The sequence below is a fragment of the Aulonocara sp. 'chitande type north' Nkhata Bay genome, linkage group LG4, assembly GCF_057382095.1.
Source record: "Aulonocara sp. 'chitande type north' Nkhata Bay isolate Kocher_YH1m ecotype deep benthic linkage group LG4, A_spYH_male_GT1.1, whole genome shotgun sequence".
Taxonomy (NCBI): Eukaryota; Metazoa; Chordata; class Actinopteri; order Cichliformes; family Cichlidae; genus Aulonocara; species Aulonocara sp. 'chitande type north' Nkhata Bay.
In genome coordinates this window covers 23,728,626-23,750,422 of record NC_141347.1, presented here as the reverse complement: position 1 = coordinate 23,750,422, position 21,797 = coordinate 23,728,626, and the positions used below count along the sequence as shown (strand labels likewise).

General features: G+C 43.0%; 3 protein-coding genes across 5 annotated transcripts in view; 2 read left to right on the top strand and 1 right to left on the bottom strand.

Moving 5' to 3' along the window:
• Positions 1-8,869, top strand: part of coro7 (coronin 7) — a 107,430-nt gene extending 98,561 nt beyond the window's left edge. The window contains exons 10-28 of the mRNA XM_086289263.1: positions 1,877-1,931; positions 2,037-2,094; positions 2,192-2,337; positions 2,426-2,524; positions 2,604-2,708; positions 2,820-2,979; positions 3,100-3,275; positions 3,416-3,524; positions 3,608-3,694; positions 4,103-4,245; positions 4,468-4,572; positions 4,891-4,976; positions 5,079-5,220; positions 5,304-5,393; positions 5,494-5,610; positions 5,747-5,882; positions 6,019-6,110; positions 6,225-6,311; positions 7,275-8,869. Of these exons, the coding sequence (XP_086145389.1) occupies positions 1,877-1,931; positions 2,037-2,094; positions 2,192-2,337; positions 2,426-2,524; positions 2,604-2,708; positions 2,820-2,979; positions 3,100-3,275; positions 3,416-3,524; positions 3,608-3,694; positions 4,103-4,245; positions 4,468-4,572; positions 4,891-4,976; positions 5,079-5,220; positions 5,304-5,393; positions 5,494-5,610; positions 5,747-5,882; positions 6,019-6,110; positions 6,225-6,311; positions 7,275-7,283 (2,002 nt within the window). The 3' untranslated portion in view covers positions 7,284-8,869. The remainder of the gene's footprint in view (positions 1-1,876; positions 1,932-2,036; positions 2,095-2,191; positions 2,338-2,425; positions 2,525-2,603; positions 2,709-2,819; positions 2,980-3,099; positions 3,276-3,415; positions 3,525-3,607; positions 3,695-4,102; positions 4,246-4,467; positions 4,573-4,890; positions 4,977-5,078; positions 5,221-5,303; positions 5,394-5,493; positions 5,611-5,746; positions 5,883-6,018; positions 6,111-6,224; positions 6,312-7,274) is intronic.
• Positions 8,870-9,615: 746 nt separating this feature from the next.
• Positions 9,616-13,026, top strand: pam16 (presequence translocase associated motor 16). Of its 2 annotated transcripts, none has more exons than XM_086289271.1 (5): positions 9,616-9,754; positions 10,078-10,162; positions 11,049-11,185; positions 11,638-11,703; positions 12,857-13,026. In XM_086289271.1, exons 1-5 carry the CDS (start codon positions 9,752-9,754, stop codon positions 12,944-12,946), a joined length of 381 nt encoding a protein of 126 aa, XP_086145397.1. In that variant the 5' UTR covers positions 9,616-9,751; the 3' UTR covers positions 12,947-13,026. The 2 variants fall into 2 exon arrangements, with proteins under 2 accessions (XP_086145397.1, XP_086145398.1); XM_086289272.1 differs by lacking the exon at positions 9,616-9,754 and adding an exon at positions 9,818-9,853.
• Positions 13,027-13,216: 190 nt separating this feature from the next.
• The window catches only part of glis2b (GLIS family zinc finger 2b), a 32,746-nt gene continuing 24,165 nt past the window's right edge, over positions 13,217-21,797 (bottom strand). The window contains exons 2-7 of one of the 2 annotated variants that reach the window (XM_086289265.1): positions 21,338-21,532; positions 21,122-21,252; positions 19,608-19,745; positions 19,377-19,510; positions 19,167-19,285; positions 13,217-18,742 (exon numbers count right to left, since the gene is read on the bottom strand). In XM_086289265.1, coding sequence (XP_086145391.1) covers positions 18,000-18,742; positions 19,167-19,285; positions 19,377-19,510; positions 19,608-19,745; positions 21,122-21,252; positions 21,338-21,515 — 1,443 coding nt within the window. In that variant the 5' untranslated portion in view covers positions 21,516-21,532 and the 3' untranslated portion in view covers positions 13,217-17,999. Of the gene's footprint in view, positions 18,743-19,166; positions 19,286-19,376; positions 19,511-19,607; positions 19,764-21,121; positions 21,253-21,337; positions 21,533-21,797 lie in introns of both variants that reach the window. The other variant, XM_086289264.1, reaches the window with a different exon arrangement.

Here is a 21,797-nt window from a genome sequence, read left to right as displayed (position 1 = left end):
CTTGATGTGCGCTGGGTCATTTCTGCCGTTGTGGCTTTTGCGAAGCAGCTGATATTTCAACAGGTTTAAGAGCTGAATACTTTGTATGGGAAGAAAATCATAGTGGACTCTTAGCTATTGACGTCATGGGGTTCAATGTTGGGACCGGCAATTTTGTGGTGCCATGGCGGTGCCAGCTTTTTGGCACAAGGAGCAATGCTTTTATTTATTGAATTTTTGCATGAAACTAGTTATAGATTAGAAAGTAGCAGCGCATCAGAGGAAATGGGTGAGTGCAGAGTAATATAAAGTGGGTGTGTGATCACCTGTTTGATAGCACTGCAAACCAAGTTTCTTAGCTAAACTGTTAAAGTCTGTGGCCGTCAAACTCCATTCTCAAATTCATCCAAAATACATTCTTTCTCTGGAACCTCTCACGCATGTACACACGATAAACCCTCGCGTGTCTCCGTTCCCTCTCACTTAAGATACCCAAACTAAGTCTGTCATTATGCTGTCATAGTTGAAGCATTACATCACCAGTCTGTCAGTCTCAGTTGATGTGCAGGCAGCCAAGTGGCGTTCCCCTGGAATAGCACCATTACACAAAGTCTTCATCATAAACCAATCATTCGGACTGCCTCTCCACTTCAATCAGACTATCCGTGGTCTGTAATGGGAAGCGGTTGGATCAGCCAGCACTCCCTGTCCTCTTGTCCCATCTGTGACCGGCCCTGGAAGCTAAACTGGAAATGGAGATTTAAGAGCAGACACCGAGGTGGAGAACAGGAGATGTTTGTCAGCATTGCCAGTGTTTGCGCAAATGTTTCCTGTTTGGTCACCACATCCAATTGTCCTTTCCTTGCTGATTAAAATGGCTTGCTCAGTTTCCGCAGCCCTCAATCTTCTTCACTCAAATCATGAGAGAAGGCAGGTGACTGTGGGCTTGTTTTCAGCGTGCATGGGTGAAAGGTCAAGGTTGAACTAGAAAGTTTGAACAAAACATTAATGAAAAAGTGTTGATAATAAAAGCTGGATTTGGAGATTTAAAAAAATCTTTTTAATCTAACAAATCATAATGTTGATAAACTACGAAACTTGTTCCCAGTTCCAGTTCTCCTCCCCGCTCACCTCCAGTAATGTTTTGCATTTTTAAATATCATTTGGAATGTCTGGCATTTGCCTCATGGTCTCCTCTCCTCTCATTATTTATCGTCACAACCTTGTTGGTTTTAATGCAGTAACAAGTCATGTTATTATTAAATTTATTTTACCAGGAAGTCCCACTGAGAGCAAAACCTGGCCACAGTTACAACTATATAACAGAAGTGTCTCTAAAAAGTTGCAAATGCAACAAAAATATAAATTCACAATATAAAAAATACAAACGCATATTTTAAAAAAACTTCCAAATATTAAACAGCTTCTCAAAAGAAACATCTGCAAGAAAGTCTCCATCACTGCATTCCTTATTATGCTTTTAAATTCACCAACAAATTTAGGCTTTTCTGTAAATTATTCCATGTTCAACATGAATAGTGAGAAAATACTGGTTTCTCGGATCTCTCAGAGCCGTAGCTAGCCTCAGGACTCTACTGCCTCCTTTACCAAATAAATGGGCATACTACACCATCTAGTGGCAGCTCACTAATGCTTAAACCCAAAGAGGACTTGAGTGTATATAATTTTGAATGACAAGCCACTCTCTGCTGAGCCAAAGGCAGAGGATTGCCATAGCAGGTAGCTCCCCCTGCTTTGTTGTAGCAGAATCTTACGCCTTCCTGACCCAACCCTGAAGGGATTTGAACCAGCGCCCTTTCATTTACCGAGCAAATGTGTATATCATTTTGAATGTCAGCTTCTAATGTCTCTTTCGCTCTTGTCTCTTTTCTTTCAGGACACTGATCCCACTATTTGATGAGGACACAGGTCTGCTTCTACTGGCTGGCATGGTAAAAATATATGCTTGAATATTAAATTTGTTGTTATTGGTTATGTTTTTAAATATCAGCTGGAATGACCACACCATTAACATCACCTCTCTGATTCTTATGCAGGGAAACACTGGGATCGATTGCTTTGAAGTCTCTTCCTCCGAGCCTTTCCTCTCTCAAGGTGAAGCTCTGTTTGTTATCTGTCTGTACAGATGTCACAACCAGTCGTCTTTCCTAGTATCCTGATCCATCTCTTCTTCTAATTCTCACATCCATAGTCAGCCACTGTCTGACGGATACCTCAACAAAAGGCGTTGCCCTGGTCCCCAAGCTTGCCTTGGATGTGATGTCCTGCGAAGTTGTGCGTGTGCTTCAGCTGACAGACAGCTGCATCCTGCCGATCAGCTATCAGGTCCCTCGCAAGGTGTGTAGATGCACAGCAATACTTACAGCTCGCAAATAAAGGTGATGGACTTATTTTAAGTTCTCTGTGTTCATTTTTTGTCTTCCAGAATTCAGGTCACGAGTTTCATGACGACCTTTACCCAGACACGGTGGGCACAACCCCAGCCATGTCTGCTGAGGAGTGGTGGAAGGGAGGGAACAAGCAGGTACGTGATCCCTATTTTCAAAAAGCTTAATCCAGTCTTCACGCTGCACAGGAAGCTCAAGCTGTTCGTTTTATTGTAGGTGGAGAGAATTAGCCTGCACCCAGACAAACGTCCCAAACAAAAGGCAGCACCAGCAAAACAGACACCTGCAAAAAAGGAAGTGGCCAGTGGAGGGAGCAAGGAGGTGAGATGCACAATTATTCAAAAGATGGGCAAAATCTCCCAATTTAAACTTGATTTTCTTTTTAAAATACCAGTGGATTGAGGATAGTAATCCCATCTCTCTTCCCCACAGGATCAAGCTCGCGACTGCTCTACCTCCAGCAGTCCTTTGAGCACTCCCAGCAGCAGCGCCGCACCATCTCGCTCTCCTTCCTCCACCTCCGGCCTCTCCTCAGGCTTTGTTCCCAGCCCCAGTCCCAGCCAGACTGCCAAGGCTTTCCAAAACCTGATGGGTAAAAACAAATTAAAAAACACAAACGCACACTCTTAATTTCTCCTTACCCATGTTGGCGTTTTATCTTTCTTTACACAGTAAGCTGTTAATATTGAATTATTGTTATTTTTTTATTCAGGGCCAACTTCCAAGTTCCGTCATATCCAGGGGACAGTCATGCACCGGGACACGCACATCACCAACATTCGTGGCCTCAACCTGACCACACCTGGCGAGTGTGACGGTTTCTGTGTCAACCGCCAACGTGTGGCAGTGCCCCTCGCCATCTCCGGGGGACAGATTGCCGTATTTGAGGTACAGCAGCAGAAGAAAAATAGAGGGATGTTGTTTAATAAAACTGCAGATCCCGTTTTCCCCTGTAGTTAGTTATATTGAGAAATTAGACATTTGTGTGCTGTATCTATGTGTGTGAGTATTTTTAATCCTTTCCTCAGCGCTCCCAGCCTGGCAAACTTCCAGATACAGCCCTGCCCACCATCCAAAACTCTGTCAATGTGGCTGACTTTGCTTGGGACCCCTTTGACACACATAGACTTGCTGTCGGTGAGTGCATATGCACTTTAGGGTAAATTGGAAGTGTCTCAGTATGTATTTAACCTGCTTGTCTCTCTCTCTGTGCATGCTAGCTGGTGATGATGCTAAGATCCGGGTTTGGCAAGTACCAGAAGGCGGGTTGAAAGAGACCCTAACTGAACCTAAGATCATCATGCAAGGTAGAGTTTTATTTATTGCAAGTTAGAAGGTATGCAGATGTTTGTACTGCGTGTTCCCTTGCAATACACTTTGCATTCCCTCCAATCTGTAGTTTACAGAAAAAGAGAGATGATCTGAGAGTGCGTGTGGTGCATTTCTCTACTGAAAAGGCAGAACTTTAGCCAAACTGCCACTGACTGCGAGCAGTCAGTTAGTAGAGAGCCTGGTGAAGGAGGTCCTAACTGCAGTCATACCAGTTATTTTGTGCTTTGGTTACATTGTGATGTTATCGACGGTACCTGAGATTGCATCAAAGTTAAAGTGAGGACATTTAAGTTTGAGTTTCAAAAGTAGTTCAAAAAGAAATTCGCATCACGCTCCTTAACAACATTACAGACAATACTGACTTCTGAGGCGACACTTTGCAGGCCACACAGAGAAAATCTACTCCATCACGTTCCACCCTCTGGCCAGTGGACTCCTGGTTTCTTCATCATATGATCTCACAGTCAGACTGTGGAACCTAGAGACCGGAAAACAAGTCAAAGTTCTCGATGGACACCAGGACCAGGTGAGTGATCAAGAAGTACATGAGGTTAAATACAGAAACACTTTGTGATTTCATTCTGTGTTTAAGAAGCCAAAGAAAATGATGCCGTATGTGCAGACTGTCTGCACCTATTTGGATATCTGGATCAGTTTCCATACAATGTCCTGATGAAAACCTGATCATCTTAAAATTCCTGATTTCTTCTTCATCTTCTCTTGTGCTCCTCTTTGTGGATCTCATCAGGTGTTTGGCATGGCGTGGAGCCCAGATGGGAAGCTTCTGGCTACAGTTTGCAAGGATGGGAAAGTTCGTATCTACGATCCTCGCAAATCCACTTCACCTGTGCAGGTGTGTATCACCAACTTTCTAGAAATGATTTGTGTTTTGTGAAAATAGGACAAATCCACACATCTGAGCCTCGTTTTTGAATTCTAGTACACTAAGAAACAGACTCCTACAACATATCGACTTGTTGTGCTCATTTCCAGCTCTATATTTGATATTCTTGGGCTCTACTACAGTAGTTTCACATGATTTACAGCTCAAAGAAATGCTTGCATATATTTTCGCCAGGTGCTCAGATTTCCTTAAAGCCATTAAGTCGTTAAGTCTGCCTATCTGGGGACACCGACAGACACTTAAATGCTAATTTCGCTCTTCTTTCAGGAGGGCCCGGGGCCTGAGGGCCACAGGGGAGCTCGTGTGGTGTGGGTCTGTGATGGCAAGTACTTGCTGGTGTCTGGATTTGACAGGTACTGCAAATGTCAGAGAGTTTTTAAGCAGGCAGGTTGTTGGAGCACCAACGAGAAAGTCACAGGAGAACTTGTCTACTCACTCTTTTCCTTCTTCTACAGTCGCAGTGAGAGAGGACTGTACCTGTACTCTGCTAGCTCCCTGTCCTCTGGGGCCGTATCCAGTGTTCCTGTAAACGTCTCCCCTTCCACACTGATCCCATACTATGACCCCGACACCAGTGTCGTCATCCTAACTGGAAAAGTGAGCACACAAACAGAAATATTTACTCTCCATAGCCATTGTTCCATGAAATAAGATTTAACCTGACTGTGTTTCTTTGTCAGGGTGACACCAGAGTGTACATTTATGAGATCGTCCCTGAAGATCCATATTTTATTGAGTGCAGCAGTTTCAATTCTCCCGAACCACATAAGGTGTCACAATCGCTCCCTTTATGTTTCATTCATTGTTTTCCGCTTCTTTTTAAGTTAACTGGATATCGTTGAACTAAATCAAAATGTTTCCTGTTTGCAGGGTTTGGCCTTTCTGCCTAAGACTGAGTGCAATGTTCGCGATGTGGAGGTAGCTGTTGGACTGATGCTCACCAAGACAACCATAGAGCCAGTGGCCTTCAAAGTGCCAAGGGTCAAGGTGAGCCAACTGCATCACCTTGTGGCCAACTTGGAACATTACATGCTTTCCCCTCCTGATGCTTTTTCTAAAAAGTAACTGTAGCTCTTATTAGACGCTGTATACCTAATTGTGTATGGCTTTTTTGTGTCTCCAGAAAGAGTTTTTCCAGGATGATGTGTACTCAGACACAGCGGTGTGGTGGGAACCAGCACTTACTGGCTCTGCCTGGCTCTCCGGCTCCAACGACCAACACAAAAAGATCAGCTTGAAGCCTAAAGACATGACGCCAGGTGCAGGCAACGACACAAAACATATACACACATGCCCTTATCTAGCATGCCTGTCACTCCAAATCAAGATTCTTACATCTACAGTCTGCGTGTCAGCACTAGACATGTCTTGGTATGTTTATTCCCCATCCTCTAGTGAGTGAGGCCCCCAAAGAGGCTCCAGTGAGGAAATACCTTCCCTCATCTGTTTACCTGGAGGAAAAAACTGATGAACAGAAGAAAGACGAGGTGAAAAGAAGCTCAAATACTGTATACTTTTATTTCGAATAGATCTCCAAAGTTTAAGTATTTAATACTTATTCAGTACGTAATAAATTATTAATAAATGTGCGTGTGATCCAGCTTCTGAATGCCATGGTGGCTAAGCTGGGAAATATGGATGACCCACTACCACAAGAGTCCTATGAGGGGGTGGATGAAGATGAGTGGGTAAGTGAATGTGATCAAAATATGAATGTGTGACTTTGATGTTTCTTTCTTTCTGAATAAATACTGATTGGTTCAAAAATGCTGATGTTGAACTAACAGGAACACATTTAATCAGTCAGTCAACCTCAAGGAGCATCAATCTCTGCAGTTAGGAAGCGTAAACCACTGTTTCACTTGTTTTGGCTCAAATTAAAGTGACAACAGGTGCACTGTGCAACATTGTGTAACACACCCTCAACACTGGAAACTGTGCTGAGAGGCACGGCAAACAATCGGGAGAAGCCGGACAACCTGAGCAACCTGAACGAGCTGCAGGTGCCGTCTTGTGTTACCAGTAATGACAGCGCAAAACTTGAGAAAAATCAGTCAGGAGTTGATAAGGAGAGCACCGTGGTGTGTCGGCACCACCTGCAAAACCATTCCCTTTTAGGCCACTATAACTCTCATCTGATTGAGCATGTGTGGGTCAAAAGGCTGCAGAGGCCTGCGTGTCATTTTCTGTCATTCCTTCCTATCCACTCTCTACTGTCCTGTGCAATAAAGGCTAAAAATGATAAAAACATCCCCTTTTTAAGGATGTCTTGTTGTTTTCTCTCCAGCGCACCTGTTTTCACTTTAATTTGCACCAAAGCAGATGCGATGCACAATGAGTCACAATAGCTTATGCATCCTAACTGGATAGATTGCTATCGCTGAAGTTTAACTGACTTTGTGTTACACTGTGACAGTCAGGTGTTCCGCTGTTTTTAGCATGGTGTTGAAGAGGTAAATTCGGATTTCTATTCCCTTGCAGCTGACCCAGAAAGCTTTATGACCAATAAACATGGATGTTCTGTCAACACTTTTTTAAATGCATTAAATAGTTTGCTGTGATTACTGTCAGACAGAAGGGTCAGTAGAGACTGAAGGCAAGTTGCAAGCCAGGGTTGTACTTTTGCTAACTTTTGTTTCTTTGTCATTTAGGACGATTAATGGGGATGTGCCTTTGGTCCAGTCGCCGTGCCAACAGCAGATAGAGGAGAACAGCTCCAGTGTTATATTGCCAGTCACTTCATCGGTGTACATCTCAGCCTACTGAGCACACACAGATTGCTGCATCATTACTGCACAATAACTCCATCATTTTTTGAAAAAAAAAAAACTCCTTATCTTCTGTACAACCTTCTGGTTTCAGTACTGTATGCATGATATCATCTGTTGATCTCTATATCATCAAATTTGATTTTTTGAAATCATTCTGGGTTAAAAACATTTTTTTGTGTGCATAAAGAAATAATATCACTCTTTTCACAGTATTAATGGGAAGAAATCACCATCCAGTACAGCAATATTTATCAGGATATACAATGAAGCCATCTCAGTCATATTGCTTTAGAACAATCATAGGAACAATAATAGTGCTATATGCTACATTACCAGTTAACTCTGAGTGCTCAAAACCAGGCCGACCCGTGGTTTACTCTCACATCAAGCAAGTTTTAAATATCACACATGTACTTTTCATCTGTTTTTCTCTCTGTGTGATCATGGTTTGATAATGTGATACACGCTGGCAGTATCCTGAAGTACAAAAAAAAAAAAGAGAAAATGTTTGTTTAGGTTTACATGTCAAAAAACAACCTGTACCTACACAGTGGACCACTGCTTGTATTTTATACTGGCCAGTCATGGCAGCGTGCTCAGCTCTGCAATAAAAAATGTTATATGGCAAAAAAAAAAAAAAGATTTTTACGTCACCCAGCTGATAAAACCAATTGTCTTCCTGTTAAGTTGGGTTAAATCCACACGCTCACACATGCACAAGCACAAGTTTAGCAGCAAAAATCCACGCTGAGGATAAAACAGGTTCGCCAGTTTTCATGTTTAGCCATGAGCTGGAGTTTCTATTTACAGCAACATTACGTTATCTTCTCTTTATTAGCTGATATTTGCCTCGGAAGCCATTCTAGCATAATTAGGTGCCAGGTACATATGATTCAATTTATGGCCAGTAGTAGTCTCATAGTTGGCGATCAAAGGTCAATACAAATAAACCACTTGCTTTTGAGTTTTAAGACAGGGCTTTATATACTTAAGGATGATTGTGTCTTTCTTTTTATTTATCGGGCAGATTAACTTTTAATTTAGACTCTTGTCGGTGTTCTGACTGTTTCGGGGATCTCCCTCATTAAATGAGCTAATTTTAGTATCTAATTTTTCCTACTAACAACTTATGATGGTGTTAATTAGACAACAGTACAGTATTAATAATTTACAATGCAGCCGTCATGTAGTTTCTTTGTAGAGCTACAGCGGTACCTTCAGTAATTCAGGCTTGATCTCACAAAGTTTGTTTACAACCTCTGATGGACCGAAATGTTTACTTTGCTTAGGTGTCGTCAGGTTTTTTGTGATGTATACTGTAAGTGCTTGTGATTCTCAAAGGCCATACTTTTTCTTCCTACTTTTGGATCAGATAAACTTGCCTTCCATTTGTTTTTATACAGTGAGTAAAGGTTTGTTTTGTTTCTGTCTTACTTTTTTCAACATTGTCTTGCAATAAACACCTTTTAAACTCATTTCTGCTTGTCTCTGTATGACTAAGAAAACTAGTCGATATGTGATTTTTTTTTTAAAAATCCCCACTAATATTTGGTTTAATGTCCCTTAGCAAGGTTTCGTTTCCATCAATAAGTTTCTGGGATAATTCTAGCTGAATTTTTGACCACTGTACTTGGCAGAATTGGTAGAGTTAGTTTAAATTGGACTTTTAAACTTTTAAATCTAATCCACAAATATAAATAGCTTTGAGATTTGGGTTTTGGGAAGGCCATTCCAGAAGTTTAATGTTAGCCTACTTTATCCTGATATGAGTTTGGAAGCATTATCCTGTTGGAACGCCCAGTAAAAGAAATCATTAAAAGCCCCAAGTACCATAAAATTCATGCCCATGATGGTTAACAGTAGCTGCAGTTAAACTGTATTTGCAGCTTCAGTTCATTATAACTTCATATGTACTTTATTTTGTTTGGCCTGACTTTTTCCGTCCTGTGTTAATTCACATCACCATTTTTTCTTGTGAGTCAAACAGTTTATAAGCTGCGTTTTTCAACATACAGTTATTTTTTTAGCACTTAAGTTATTGAATTCTTTTATTGCTAATTATACAGTGTCAAGGAACATTTACCAACATATTTATTTTAATCAGTAGAGTTTAGTCATGTATACTCGTTTAATTTTATCGTCTTACTGTTTTGAATGAAAACTGCACTTTGACTTCCCGACCAGCAGGTGTCAGTGTTCAATTTTTCTCCGTCCAGCCGAGCCGTCTTCAATTTGATATTGTCGACTCTTCCTTGAACTCTGACCTGTCTGTAACCTTCAGCGTGCATGTGAAAACAGAAGAGACGTGCTGTTAGCTGAAGCTTTATTAATATTATTATTGTTGTTATTATTATATCATGGTAAGAGTACATTTGATACTTTTTGTGTTAATGTGCCAACACTGTTAGAGACTGCGGTTATTCCGGAAGCTTCCCTTGTGTGTTTGTCGCACATAAGACGTAAGACAGCTGTGCCTCCTCTTCACTGAGAGGTCTTTAATTTGATTTAGGGTTAAATTTAAACAGTTTTTAGTAAAGTCACATCCAGAAAGGATGTAGACGTGTGTGGAAAGCGTGTCGCTGTTTACAGATGTAATGCAAGTGTTGTTGACTGTAAAGTCACTTCTGGGTGTTTTTTGTGATTAACTCCGTCATTCCTGATGTTTTTTTTTCTCCTGTTGTAGGCTAAATATCTCGCACAAATCGTGGTGATGGGAGTTCAGGTGGTGGGACGTGCATTCGCTCGTGCTTTGCGACAAGAATACGCAGGTATGACCCGGAGTTAGTCGATTATTCGATTCTTGCGCAGAATACATTGTTACAAAGTACTAACCTAGTTTAACACCTGGCATAAGGTAATATAAGAAGTATCAGTTTACTTTCAGTAATATAGGGCCACACCCTGGCTGTAAGGTAAATTGTGCACACCATTATAGTTTTAGTTACCTTAGAAGCACATTTTGTAATTTTCAGACAAATGTTGCACACAAAGTCACAAGTCTGATCAGCATTTTTTTTTTTTTAATCACCATTACATGTTCACTGGCCTCATGTCTGCCTTTAATTCTTCATGGCATAGGTTCACGAAGCTGCTGTAAATATTCCTCAGATCAGTTCTCTATTGGATTTAGATCTGAGGACTGTTGGAAGCAGGGAGGGATGGACATGGTCAGCAACAATACTAAATTAGCAGCCGGTGTTGTCTTCTGCTGCTGTAGCTCACCTGCTTCAAGCTTTGATGTGTCCTCTGCCTACCTTAGATCTAATGAGTGATTCTTTGAATTACTGTTGCTTTCCTGTCAGCTCAAAGCAGTCTTCCCATTCTCAATGTTGATGGCCTCGGGCATCAGCCAAGTACTTTCACCTAGACATCAGCCTGGATATTTTCTCATTTTTTAACATTCTCCGTAAACCCTACGTATGGTTATGTGCGAAAATCATAGTAGATCAGCATGCAATATTTGAACTTCAGCATGTCATCTTGACCACATCTGCATGTCTCAGTGCATTGAGTTGTTGCCATGTAATTGGCTGATTAGATAGATCCTGGCGTTAATTAATGGGAACTAATGTACCCAAGTGGCAGGTACTGTAGGTGTATGTGTGTCTGTGTGCATGTGAATCACATTTGTTTTTGTTGTGTTTTGCTACACAGCCAGTCAAGCTGCAGCGCAGGCCAGGGGCCGTTCGGGTCAGGAGTCGGCCGCAGCCTCCAGCATCACTGGAATTAGTTTGCAAGAGGCCCAGCAGATCCTCAATATCTCCGAACTTAGCCCTGAAGAGATTCAGAAGGTACAGTCACACTAGTGATCCTTTTAGATCCTTTTAAGGTTGAAATTGGTCTGGAGATCTTAGAAGCTTTTTTTTTTTAAATACCATCTGATGTGGAAGCTTTTTACTCTTACACAGTTATTAAAACAAATACAGTAGTTTGGTTAGTTTACCGTCAAAGATTGCATGGAAGGTAAACCATCTCTAAAGTGGTCATCAAGTAATGGAATTTTTTTTTTAGCGTTTGCTTAACACTAGAACACTAACATCGGGTATATTTTACATGACAATTCCCATCAACAATACATGGCAAGCTGAAGTACTTTTCTTTTACTTCTGAATCTCTGATGTCATGTCACTGATGTGATTTGATAGAATATTTGGTTAAAAAGTGTGTGTTTCTGCTGGGAATAATTAAATGGAGTCAGATGCTGTCACTAGAATACTAACACTGAAGCATTTCTCTTCACCAGAACTACGAGCACCTTTTTAAAGTCAATGACAAGTCAGTGGGCGGTTCCTTTTACCTACAGTCAAAAGTAAGTGCTCTAAACGTGCATTCACTTTCACTTTCCAGACATTTTTTTAAATGTGTACAGTTAAGGCAGCATGAACATAAAAATTGGTACATTGTTTTTGCTTGTCTAAAGATGAAATCAGCACCAAAAAATAAATAAATAATTAAAAAGTACAATTTTATACCTGTAGGTGTCAGAGTTTTGAGTCTCAAACTCAGATCTTTCTTCTGCCAGATATTGTGAAGACAGAACTAGCTGTTCTAAAAGGTTTTTTAAACTGTTGCAAAAGGCATTTTCACCCTTTTTTTGCTGTTCTCTTGGGTTCTGATGATGCAACGACGAATCCAAACAAACCAAAAGGAATCTCTACCAAGAGGCTGAGAACATTCGCTCCACTTATTGGTCAGATGTGTCTGAGAACTGAGGAAGTATCGAAATAAAAGATATATATCATGTCAATTTAAAGTGGCACAACATCAGAGTTGGCATTTGCTCATAATGGTGGAAATGATAGAAATACACCAAAACCATAACTTTGCTCTTTGTGTTGAATTTCCGCTCATTCACACTTTGCTTGGGGAAAACACTCAGCAGAATAAAGTAGTTCATGTTGATCATGTAGCACAGATCATGTGACGGTTGCAGGTTTCAGTGCCCTGCCTTCTTCCACAATACAAAGTTAACTGGTCATACGAGCTGTTTAGTTCCTGAGGGAAAACTAACCAGTCTGATCAGACTGAACTAAAGAGTGATGATGTTAAATGACTCTGATGCTGACAGATTCCCTCAGAAACGGTTTATTCTCAGAGATGCTGTTTGTGTTCAAAATACCTGTTTTAAGGCTAAAGACAGAAAAGTCACTGTGGGGCAGATTTCACTGGCTGACTGGTCAGATCGGACCAAAGTCCATGTTTGAAAGCTCAGTGTTTTTTTCGCTCTCAGGACCAGCCTGATAGTTTCTATGACAGATGTGCAAATACAAACTTCTCACTCCTATTTTAGTCTTCTCATTGAATATCAAGTAACACGTGGGTGGAGTCGACTCTTTGTAATGAGTAATGTTTGACGTTCAGTCAGTTGCTCTGTACTTCCTCTTTACTGTGACTAATTTGTATTTTAAAAACATTGAAGTCACCTCTTTCTCTTTGTCATCACTGTTATTGTTTGTGTGTAGGTGGTGCGAGCAAAAGAGCGTCTGGACGAGGAACTAAGTATACAGAAAAAAGAAGAAAAGCAGCAATCACAGCAGAACACGGAAACATGAAGGACAAAGCGATGCCCGGTCTTTCCTCTCCCCATCCTCTGTAAATTATAACCCAATTAAAAGTCTTCTCCTTTTCTCTAGTTTTGACTTTGTGACACTTTTTTTGCCAAGCAATGAGGTGCAAAAAAGGAAACTATAATTCTAAACATACAATTTTAGCTTATGTGCTGAATTTAACTGCATCGAGTTGAATGTTAATCAGGTTATTCTGGGTGGGTTTTCACCTGTTTTAATGTATATGTGAGATAGAAATGAAAATGCACACAGAAGTATCAAATGCAGCTTTATTAAACATTTTTTTGTTTTCATTGACATTATTATCAATATCGTAATAAAATTCCTCTAAAACAGGAGCACGCCGCTATGTTGTACCAATTGGAGACTTTTACAACTCTAAAATTCTGCATGTTCGACCATAGAACATGACGCCAGGAAAAAAATATATATTTTCATATAATCATTTTCTTTTTCATAGTGTATAACTTCTATATTTACCTATAATAATAAAAAGGCACTTGGAAAAATTAAAATACTGACATAATATCTCACAAATGTGCAAAAAAACAGAACTTGGAACAGGCCTTGCGTGGCCTTAGTCTTATCATTAACCCTTTGTGCAACGCCGTAGCGCTTTCGGTCAGCGGCACCCCTTTTACCCTGACCCGACTCGCTGACAGCTTTTTGCCCTGGATTTCAGCTCCACGCGTCTCAACGTGAAGTGTTAAAATCTGCAGGAACGCGTACCACTTTTTCTTTTTATGCTATATGAAAAATAAGATTTTAGAATTCAGACATTTTAGCGACTCCGAATGACTTTTTACAATGACTTTGTTCCCAAAAACAACCGACGAATAACGCACTACGCTGAGAAAAGACGTGACAGCATCACCTTATCTACACTCGCTATAAAGGGGGGAGGGGGGCGGTTTATTACAGGCTGAGCTCAAAGGGTTAATGGATCGTACAGCTTATTTAATATTAAAGATGGGTGGACCCTGGAAGGATCCGTGTCAGTATCGTTCAGACTTCTGCAGCCACGCAGAGTCTCTGTCCCTGGCTTCGACCAGCAAGAGGAAGAGACAGACAGGGGAGGTGGAGGAGGAAGAGGAGAGCCGCAGCATCTGTGGGTTTCACTGTTGCCATGGAAACCGTGTCTAGCCTACTTAACACCTGTTTTGGTGACATCACACGCCAGGATTGTCCACTCAAAGAGCGAGAAATTATTTTCAATTCAATGCCCACCCGGACTCCAAAGACAGGCCAATGGTGTGTGTGTGGTGTTTTTTGGGGGGGGGGTCTCTGAGATAATAATGACTAACAAAATTACTGAGGCAGAAACACAGGTAGGCTGTGAATCCTGGTGGACCTGTGGGCAGCACAAACTCAGGCACGGGGGTTTATACTTCTTTTGTTTGCTGTGAAAGTGGCCTTTTTACTATCCCTGTCAAAACAAGAAAAGCTTTTTGGCCGGGAGGTGGGGGAGTTGAGCCTGTAGGTTTAATCTATAAAAAAAAAAAGAAAGAAAAAAGCCCAGAGGGCAGCTAGAGTTCAGTGGCCTAGTTTTCTGCAGGCTGGTATGCCTCTGAGTGGCTGCCACATTGGGCACAGCACAGCGACTTCAGAGCTGAGAGGGCCGTTTGCTGGGGTAGGTGGCCAGATGGAGAGTGGCTGCGCTGCACAGCCATCCTCCACTGGCATACAGCCTCTGCTCTCATCTCTCCCCGTCCCTTGTCTATTCATTTATTCATTCAGCCAAGCCTTTCTCTTTGCTCTCACGCTCTCTCAGTGCTGCCCAACATTTCACAGTCAGATGTTTTCCTTTTTGTTGATTTTTTGTTTCGGATACTCTCTCAATAAAGACATTTATTATGCTCACACTCCCTCAGTGGCACACACCGGTGTGTTTGTCTTGGAGGACTGTAATGTCAAAGCAGTGGTTCCAACCTTTTGGCTTAAGACAAAAGGGATCAAATCTGCAGTTATGGCCTCGAAATCAGGGTTGCCAGGTTTTGGTAGAATCTGTAAAGTTTTGGAAGTGCTGCCTCTTGTTTGTTCTGCATGAAAATTGCACACATCGTTCATTTGAACCCAAACCTACTGAACAGATTACAGATCACTGTGTCTGCCACCTTGTCTTTTTGCACAGTGTATGGTCTTAGTCTTAATATATGTTCAGCAGATCCCCCAAACACTGATACCGTTCCTTACAACACGGTTTCATTTTAACTCTAAGAAATTTAACAGCGTCGCCCTTTACATATCAATAAAGACGTTGTTTGACGATCATTAGAGCAGGTTCTATGTTTTTTTCCAAGGGTAGCCTTGGTAAGCTGTATAGGCAGAGCTCACTTCTGATTCAAACCCAGTCATTTTGCTCTGGAAGCAGATCTGCAATATGACAGAAAAGACTCAGATCAAAGAGAAACAAAGGTTACCCATAGAAGGCATCCAAGGGGGAGGAGTTAAGGAGTTTGTGACACTGTATAGGAAACCACACTGAGGACTTAACTGTCTCTGTGAGGTTACGCTCGGGAAAGGCAGTGTGTTAAAGTACATGATAACATACTACAATGGAAAAAATTGGCCATAGGTGTGAACAGTGGTCTGTCTCTCTGTTAGCCCTGTGACAGACTGGTGAGCTGTCCTTTTGCCCAGTAAAAGCTGGGATACACGCCAGCACCCCTACTAATCCTGAAGAGGATGGATGGGTGGATGGCAGCACTAGATGATAGAGATCACTTGAATTATTAAAATGATCCTGAGGGGCAAAAGAATCACACTGGATTCATTATTCTAGAAAGACTAAAGATTATTCACATATAGGTCTAATGGCAAAATAACGGGCTGGCAAACAGACTTAGTGTCATCCACTGATCTACTGAAGCATTTTTAAAGTTTTTAAAAATTATTACCCGACCCTTCAGATTTATAATAATATCCCTTTTGTCTCCCAGATGTCAGATTGGGGACCACTGCTGCTGGAAAACCAACCAAAGCTCTCCCTCTCTTCGACTCTTCGACCTCTCGAAAGACTCATCCTCGACAGCAGAAAGCTGATTTGCAGAGAAGCCATGACAGAACACAAGAAGCATCTTCAACATTAGAAAAAATGTCTCGTCTGAACAACAGCAAAACAAAAAGAGAGAGAAAAAAAACACGAAACAGCAATAACTAAATGTATCGCCCCCTTGGATAAAGTGATGAAAAAAGGAGACAGCCAATGAAGCGGAAGGAGAGGGGAGAGATGGAGGAGTGAAGAGAGAGGAGGGCTGGGGTTTATGTCAGTCTCTTGAGGGAATGTTCCTTGTGTTATGATCCTCCTCTCCCGCTCCTCGACCTCTCTCTTCTGTGCACGCAGCAATCAAAGTCAGTGTCACGGACAATTACTGAGCGACAGGCGTCTGGAAGGACCCACAGCAGGAAAAAAAACCGGACTGAGAGCAAAACAACTGATCAAAGAACCGTGTAACATTTCATAAGAACACACAAGGGATATAGTTTGTGATAAGTGCATGTCGACAGCTTTATCAAACCATGAGAAGTTTCCCAGAAGTTAAATGAGTCTTTTTTTGTTGTTGTTTTGTCCATTTTTGCCCCTTTGGACAGAGTAAATTGAGGCAGTTTGCAATAGTGTGGCTTCATATTCAGTCCAGCTGTATGTGGCACTGAGTGCACAACACCCCCCCGCCCAAACACACCTCCACCCCTCCTCTGTGGCACAATGTGAACATCCCGCTTGCAGTTTTCCAGGTACTTTTGGCACAGCGTGAAAACTTGTTGAACTCAGGACAAATATTCGACCGACGGCTCCGGGTTGGACCTCGACTGGACGACCACCTGTTTTTCACAGCTGGTTTTGGGTCGGGTTACTTAAAAAAAAAAAAAAAAAAATACAAGACAGTAGTGTTTATCGCCACAGTGGCCCTTTCATACGCAAGATGGCCGTGTTGATTCAATTACGAGAAAGCAGCTGGACAATCCAAGAGAAAAAAACAGTGCTAGTTCTGTAAAAGGCAAGCAGGATGTCGTGTGTGTCACGTCCTACTAGGAGGGGGGTTGGAGGGTGTCGGCTACACCACAGTGCCTTAAATCTCACTTGAAAATCGATTGGTGATTGCCAGGTGATGTAACACCGTTTGTCTATGTTATGTCCTCAGTTTGCTCCGTGCCCCTAAAAGCCCCTAGTCTGCACACCTCGTACACATTCTGGTGGACTAGGCTGGTCTGTGTTGGTCACCCTCTCCCCAAACTGGGGACAGATTGTCAATAGTTAGCAGCAGTTTTGAGGTTTCGATACTATAGCCAGTTGACGCTATTATTCGCTGTGTTTAATGGTCTCGTCACCCCGCACAAATACATTTGAGTTCACTTGCTTTGGTTTGGCAAGCTTGTCTGGATCATATTAATCACAGCGTCCTGCGAGAAATAGGTCAAAACTTTAAAGTGATTTGAGAATCCCCCTGTTTGCCTAAATGTGAGCGCGTCACTTATTTTGTGTGTGTGTGTGTGTGTGTGTGTGTGTGTGTATCTCACTGCGAAGCTGGAGGCACACTGTCAAAGTACAGTCTTATAAATACTTGTCAATGAAGGAGGACTTTTGTAAGAACACAGAGCACTAAGACTGTCACTTTCATGGTCCTTGTCCATAGAAACAGCAAACAGGAATGAGTAGAGTATAAAATAAGAGAGGAAAGAGGAGCCTGTTGTAAGGCCTTAGCCATACAAGTTTCCTGAACAGAGCATTTGGGCCTCAAGTTTAGTTTTTTGCCAACAATGCGATAGCCTTCCGTTGCACGCTCATTCTTGTGAGGTGTAGTATTTTCACTTGTTTTGCTGATTGCCGATTTGATAAGTATGCTTTTATTCTTTAAGTGTCTCTATCCCAATGCATTGCCTGGATTTGATTGTGCGAGCCAATCCCTATCACCTTTGACTGCCCAGACCCTCACTATGGCATTGACCCTCCCAGCCCGACCCCCTGAGCTCTTCTGGAATGTGTGTTAGTAAAACGTGTGTGTGTGTGTGTGTGTGTGTGTGTGTGTGTGTGTGTGTATCAGTTGACCACAGCTGGCTTGAGCACCACAGTGCCTGGGGGGATGACGACCCAGGACAAAGGATCATGAGACCCTCCTGTGCAGAGGTTCAGGGCCCCCCCAGTCACCTCATTCTCTGCCTCCTCTCCTTTGCCCTTCTTTGCATGGTGGTTCTGGGCCCCACACTCGGATGCGGGCCCCAGAACCGGCACCATCGGCAGGCCCAGGGCCGAGGAGGGAAACGCGGGGGAGAGAAGATGGGACTTTGTGAGACCCAGCGGGGAGCCGTTGAAAGAGAGGATGGATGTTCCTCCCAAGCTGCCAGGAGGGGAGTTGGCACAGCCCAGTGTGCTGAGGTCCAGGGGCCGAGAACTGAGTGGGGACAGGGGCAGGCTTCCACCCAGGCCCTGCAGAGCATGGCCTCCCAGGAGAGCAGCCGCTGCCCCTGGGATTATAATGTGGGCTCCACTCACATAGGACAACTCTGAATCTTTCCCACCACCACTAGTAAACCCCCCGCTCTGACTTCCCTTTAACAGGGAGCCCACTCCACCTGAGGAGCCCTGCTCCTGAGTCACAAAGTGGCCGTGGGCTTTGATGTGCTTGCGGAGAGAGCTGGGATCTGTGTAGCGCTTCAAGCAGCCCACCATCTTGCAGTAGTAGGGCTTGTCCACATAGTGCGTGCGTGTGTGTTTGAAGCGGTCGCTGGAGTTGGAGTAGCGCTTGTTGCAACCCTCATACGGACAAATGTAGGGCTTTTCACCTGCAGGGGGAGAGATGATACAGATGTTTAGATTCATTCAGAAAATCTTAAAAATCTACTCCACAAAAACAAAAGCCTTTGTAGGAATTAAGTAGAGACTTTATATGAAGGATTTCACAGCCTCAAGCTGAATGTTTTTGCAGTCATCGTCTTAGTTTTTTGAAACCAAACAGCTGTTATCTATTGACTCTCCAATCACAAGTCAGCCAATGAGCACAGCTCGGTTTAGCCTGCTTTCTTACTCTAATGGAGATCGCCATTTACAAAATGTCATGTTTTATTTAATATGACTCGATAGAAGCCATCAAAAACACAAGCTGACTATTATAAAGAACTTCCTTATTAATTTTTACTTTACAGTTTAATTGTATAGCAAACACTGCCTCAGATATCCGTCAGTACTCACTGGGCTCTGACCACTGACCTGTGTGTGAGCGGTTGTGTATCTTGAGATTCTCCAGGCGCGAGAAGCTCTTGTTGCAGGTGGGACAGCGATGGGGTTTCTCATTAGTGTGAGTGCGAATGTGGATGAGCATTTTGTACCTGCGGCACACACAAACGAAAAAGCTTTAAATCTATTTCTCACTTGTTGAATTTCCCCCCTCAGAGACAAAATGAACCGTTTTCAACTCACCTAGCATTAAACCCTCTCCCTTTGCGAGCACAGCCCTCCCAGTGGCAGCAGTACCCAGAATCCTTTTCAGGTTTGACGTGGAAGTCGTTAACGTGGTCCACCAGGTCTTGCAGGGAGTCAAACAGCAGATGGCACTAAGGGAGGGAAAAGCATTTGAATATAATCTTGTGACAATGCAGTTGTTTTGATTTGATTCAAACTTCCCTGCAAGGGCATCAGAAAAAGCTTTACCTTCTTCCAACGACAGGCTAGCTGTTCATCTGCTGAAAGATCTGGAGAGGATCTCTTGTCACTAGTCTGGCCAATGAACATAGAGGATGGAAGGTGAAGTCCTGTCCCATGTCCTATTGGCACAAAGAACTGGAAGGCCTGTGAGATATGAGAATTCTGGTAAAAACAAACCAAAAAAAAAAGAGGGAAAACAGCAACAGAGTTATTAAACTGCTGCACAAGCTTTACTGTATATCATAAAACCCAGAAAATGAAAGGATATATGTAAATAACACTCAGCTGCCACTGTCCATAGTTATGATCGTATAAGGGTGAAACCTTCTGTTTAGTACTAGCTGTTGCACTTCCAGCTTTAAAGCTGTGGAGTGCGCTGCATTGGAAAAGCAGACAGGTGCTGATGGATGGACTGACTGACAAAGTAAAAGTGTCGCTTTTTATCAATGGAGTACTGAACTGCAGATTCATGTCCTTCCCTTCAAAAAAAATCCCTTCCACTTTTCCTCTAGTAGTTTCCCGCTGTGCACTACAAAACCTCCCTACATCCCTGAGCTCAGCATGAGAGATGTAAGATTCGCTGGATCTCAGCTGGGGCTCAAAGATCTAATGCACCAGCTCACCCACACACACTCATACACACACAGTTTATCTTAGCTCGAGGAGAGAACGGGAAGGATGAAATGCTGCGTTTACAAAGAGCCACACAGGTACACGGAGATTTCAAGGGGAGCACAGACGGAGAAAAAGGGCGTACAGAGAGATCACAGTCTTCAGTGTTAGAATGCGCAGGTGACAAATTTCATAAAATGACGCCGTTTCCCTGCACTGAGCTGCAGCTCTGTGTGCAAAAAGTGTGTGAGCTACTTTGTAAGAGGTCTTATTTTTGGGTGTGACGGTAAGATAGACTGATAGTCTCCAATCTATGTCCACAGGGATAAGTTAAGTGTGTGCTGCGGTGGGTTTGGGTTGGAGGGATGTGAGACTCAATAAGATGTGGGGCGACTGAATGGCCCCAGCCAGCATGCCTCAATTCAATTGCGTGGGAATTGAATTAGGCGGCGTGAGGTCTGCATGTCTTAAATCCGATTATAAATGTACACACCAACATCCATACACACACACACATCATGCCAGCAGGGCCACTGAGTCCAAGTTGCACAGACAAAGGTATTTGTTGGGGACACAAGAGGTGTTTGATAAGACTTTACCCCCTCACTCTGCCACTCTGTCTCACACAGAGGCCTCCCACCCTTTCCATAGCCTGATTCCCTTATGTGAGTGTGACACAACCCGATGTTGTTCCTGATTTGCTGACCCTAGCAGGCTGACTCACTCCTAGCTGTCGACAGGAAAGTGTGCTCACTCACCGCTGCAGTGAGAGACGGTGTTCATTTTAACAACAACTTGGAGGTGAACGAAGAAAAGAGTATGAGAGTATGAGAAAATGTGGATTTGGAGCACTTATGCGTGCTTGTCAGAGTGTGTGTGTGTGTGAATTTGAGCTCTGATATACTCACGCCTGAAGGGATGTAGTTTCCGTTGGTCATTTCTGGAGAGCTTGGGGTGTGGCGGGAGGATGGAGACATGCTCAGGTCCACTGCAGGGGGGGTGGGAGTGTCTGTTCGATCATGAGGGACCACCTGCACGCCTATGAAAACACAACACAGGGACACTAGCCTCAGTGTGTCCACTTAAACATAGAAACAGTTGTGTTGTGGTTTGTTATTACTCACCTGTGTGTGGAGATGCTGGTGAGGCAGGCTCTATGACTGCTGTCCCATCATCTGCCATGTGGAGCTGGCGAGCATGTTTGGGGTGCAGCGGTGAGAGAGGAGGATTGCGCGCCCCTCTGTCCTTCCCGTTGGCCCTCCGAGGAAGCTTCAGGTCCAGAGGCTCGTCCAGCGACAGCATGATCGCAGACCTCCCTCCTGCAAGTGCGTGCAAGCTCGGCGTTAATATACACCTGCAGTACTGCGCACGTAAATGTTGTTGAAAGTATCTCCCTTTCCACGATCCCACTGGGGAAGAAATACCTTAAACATTGCCGAACCGACCACAATCATAAACTGAAACACCGAGTGAGCCAAAGAATAATAAACACACAGACACACACACACACACACACACTGAGGGCCCAGTGACCCCTCTTCTTTTTTTTCTTCGACCTTTACGAACACTCATCCTGAGGAATGT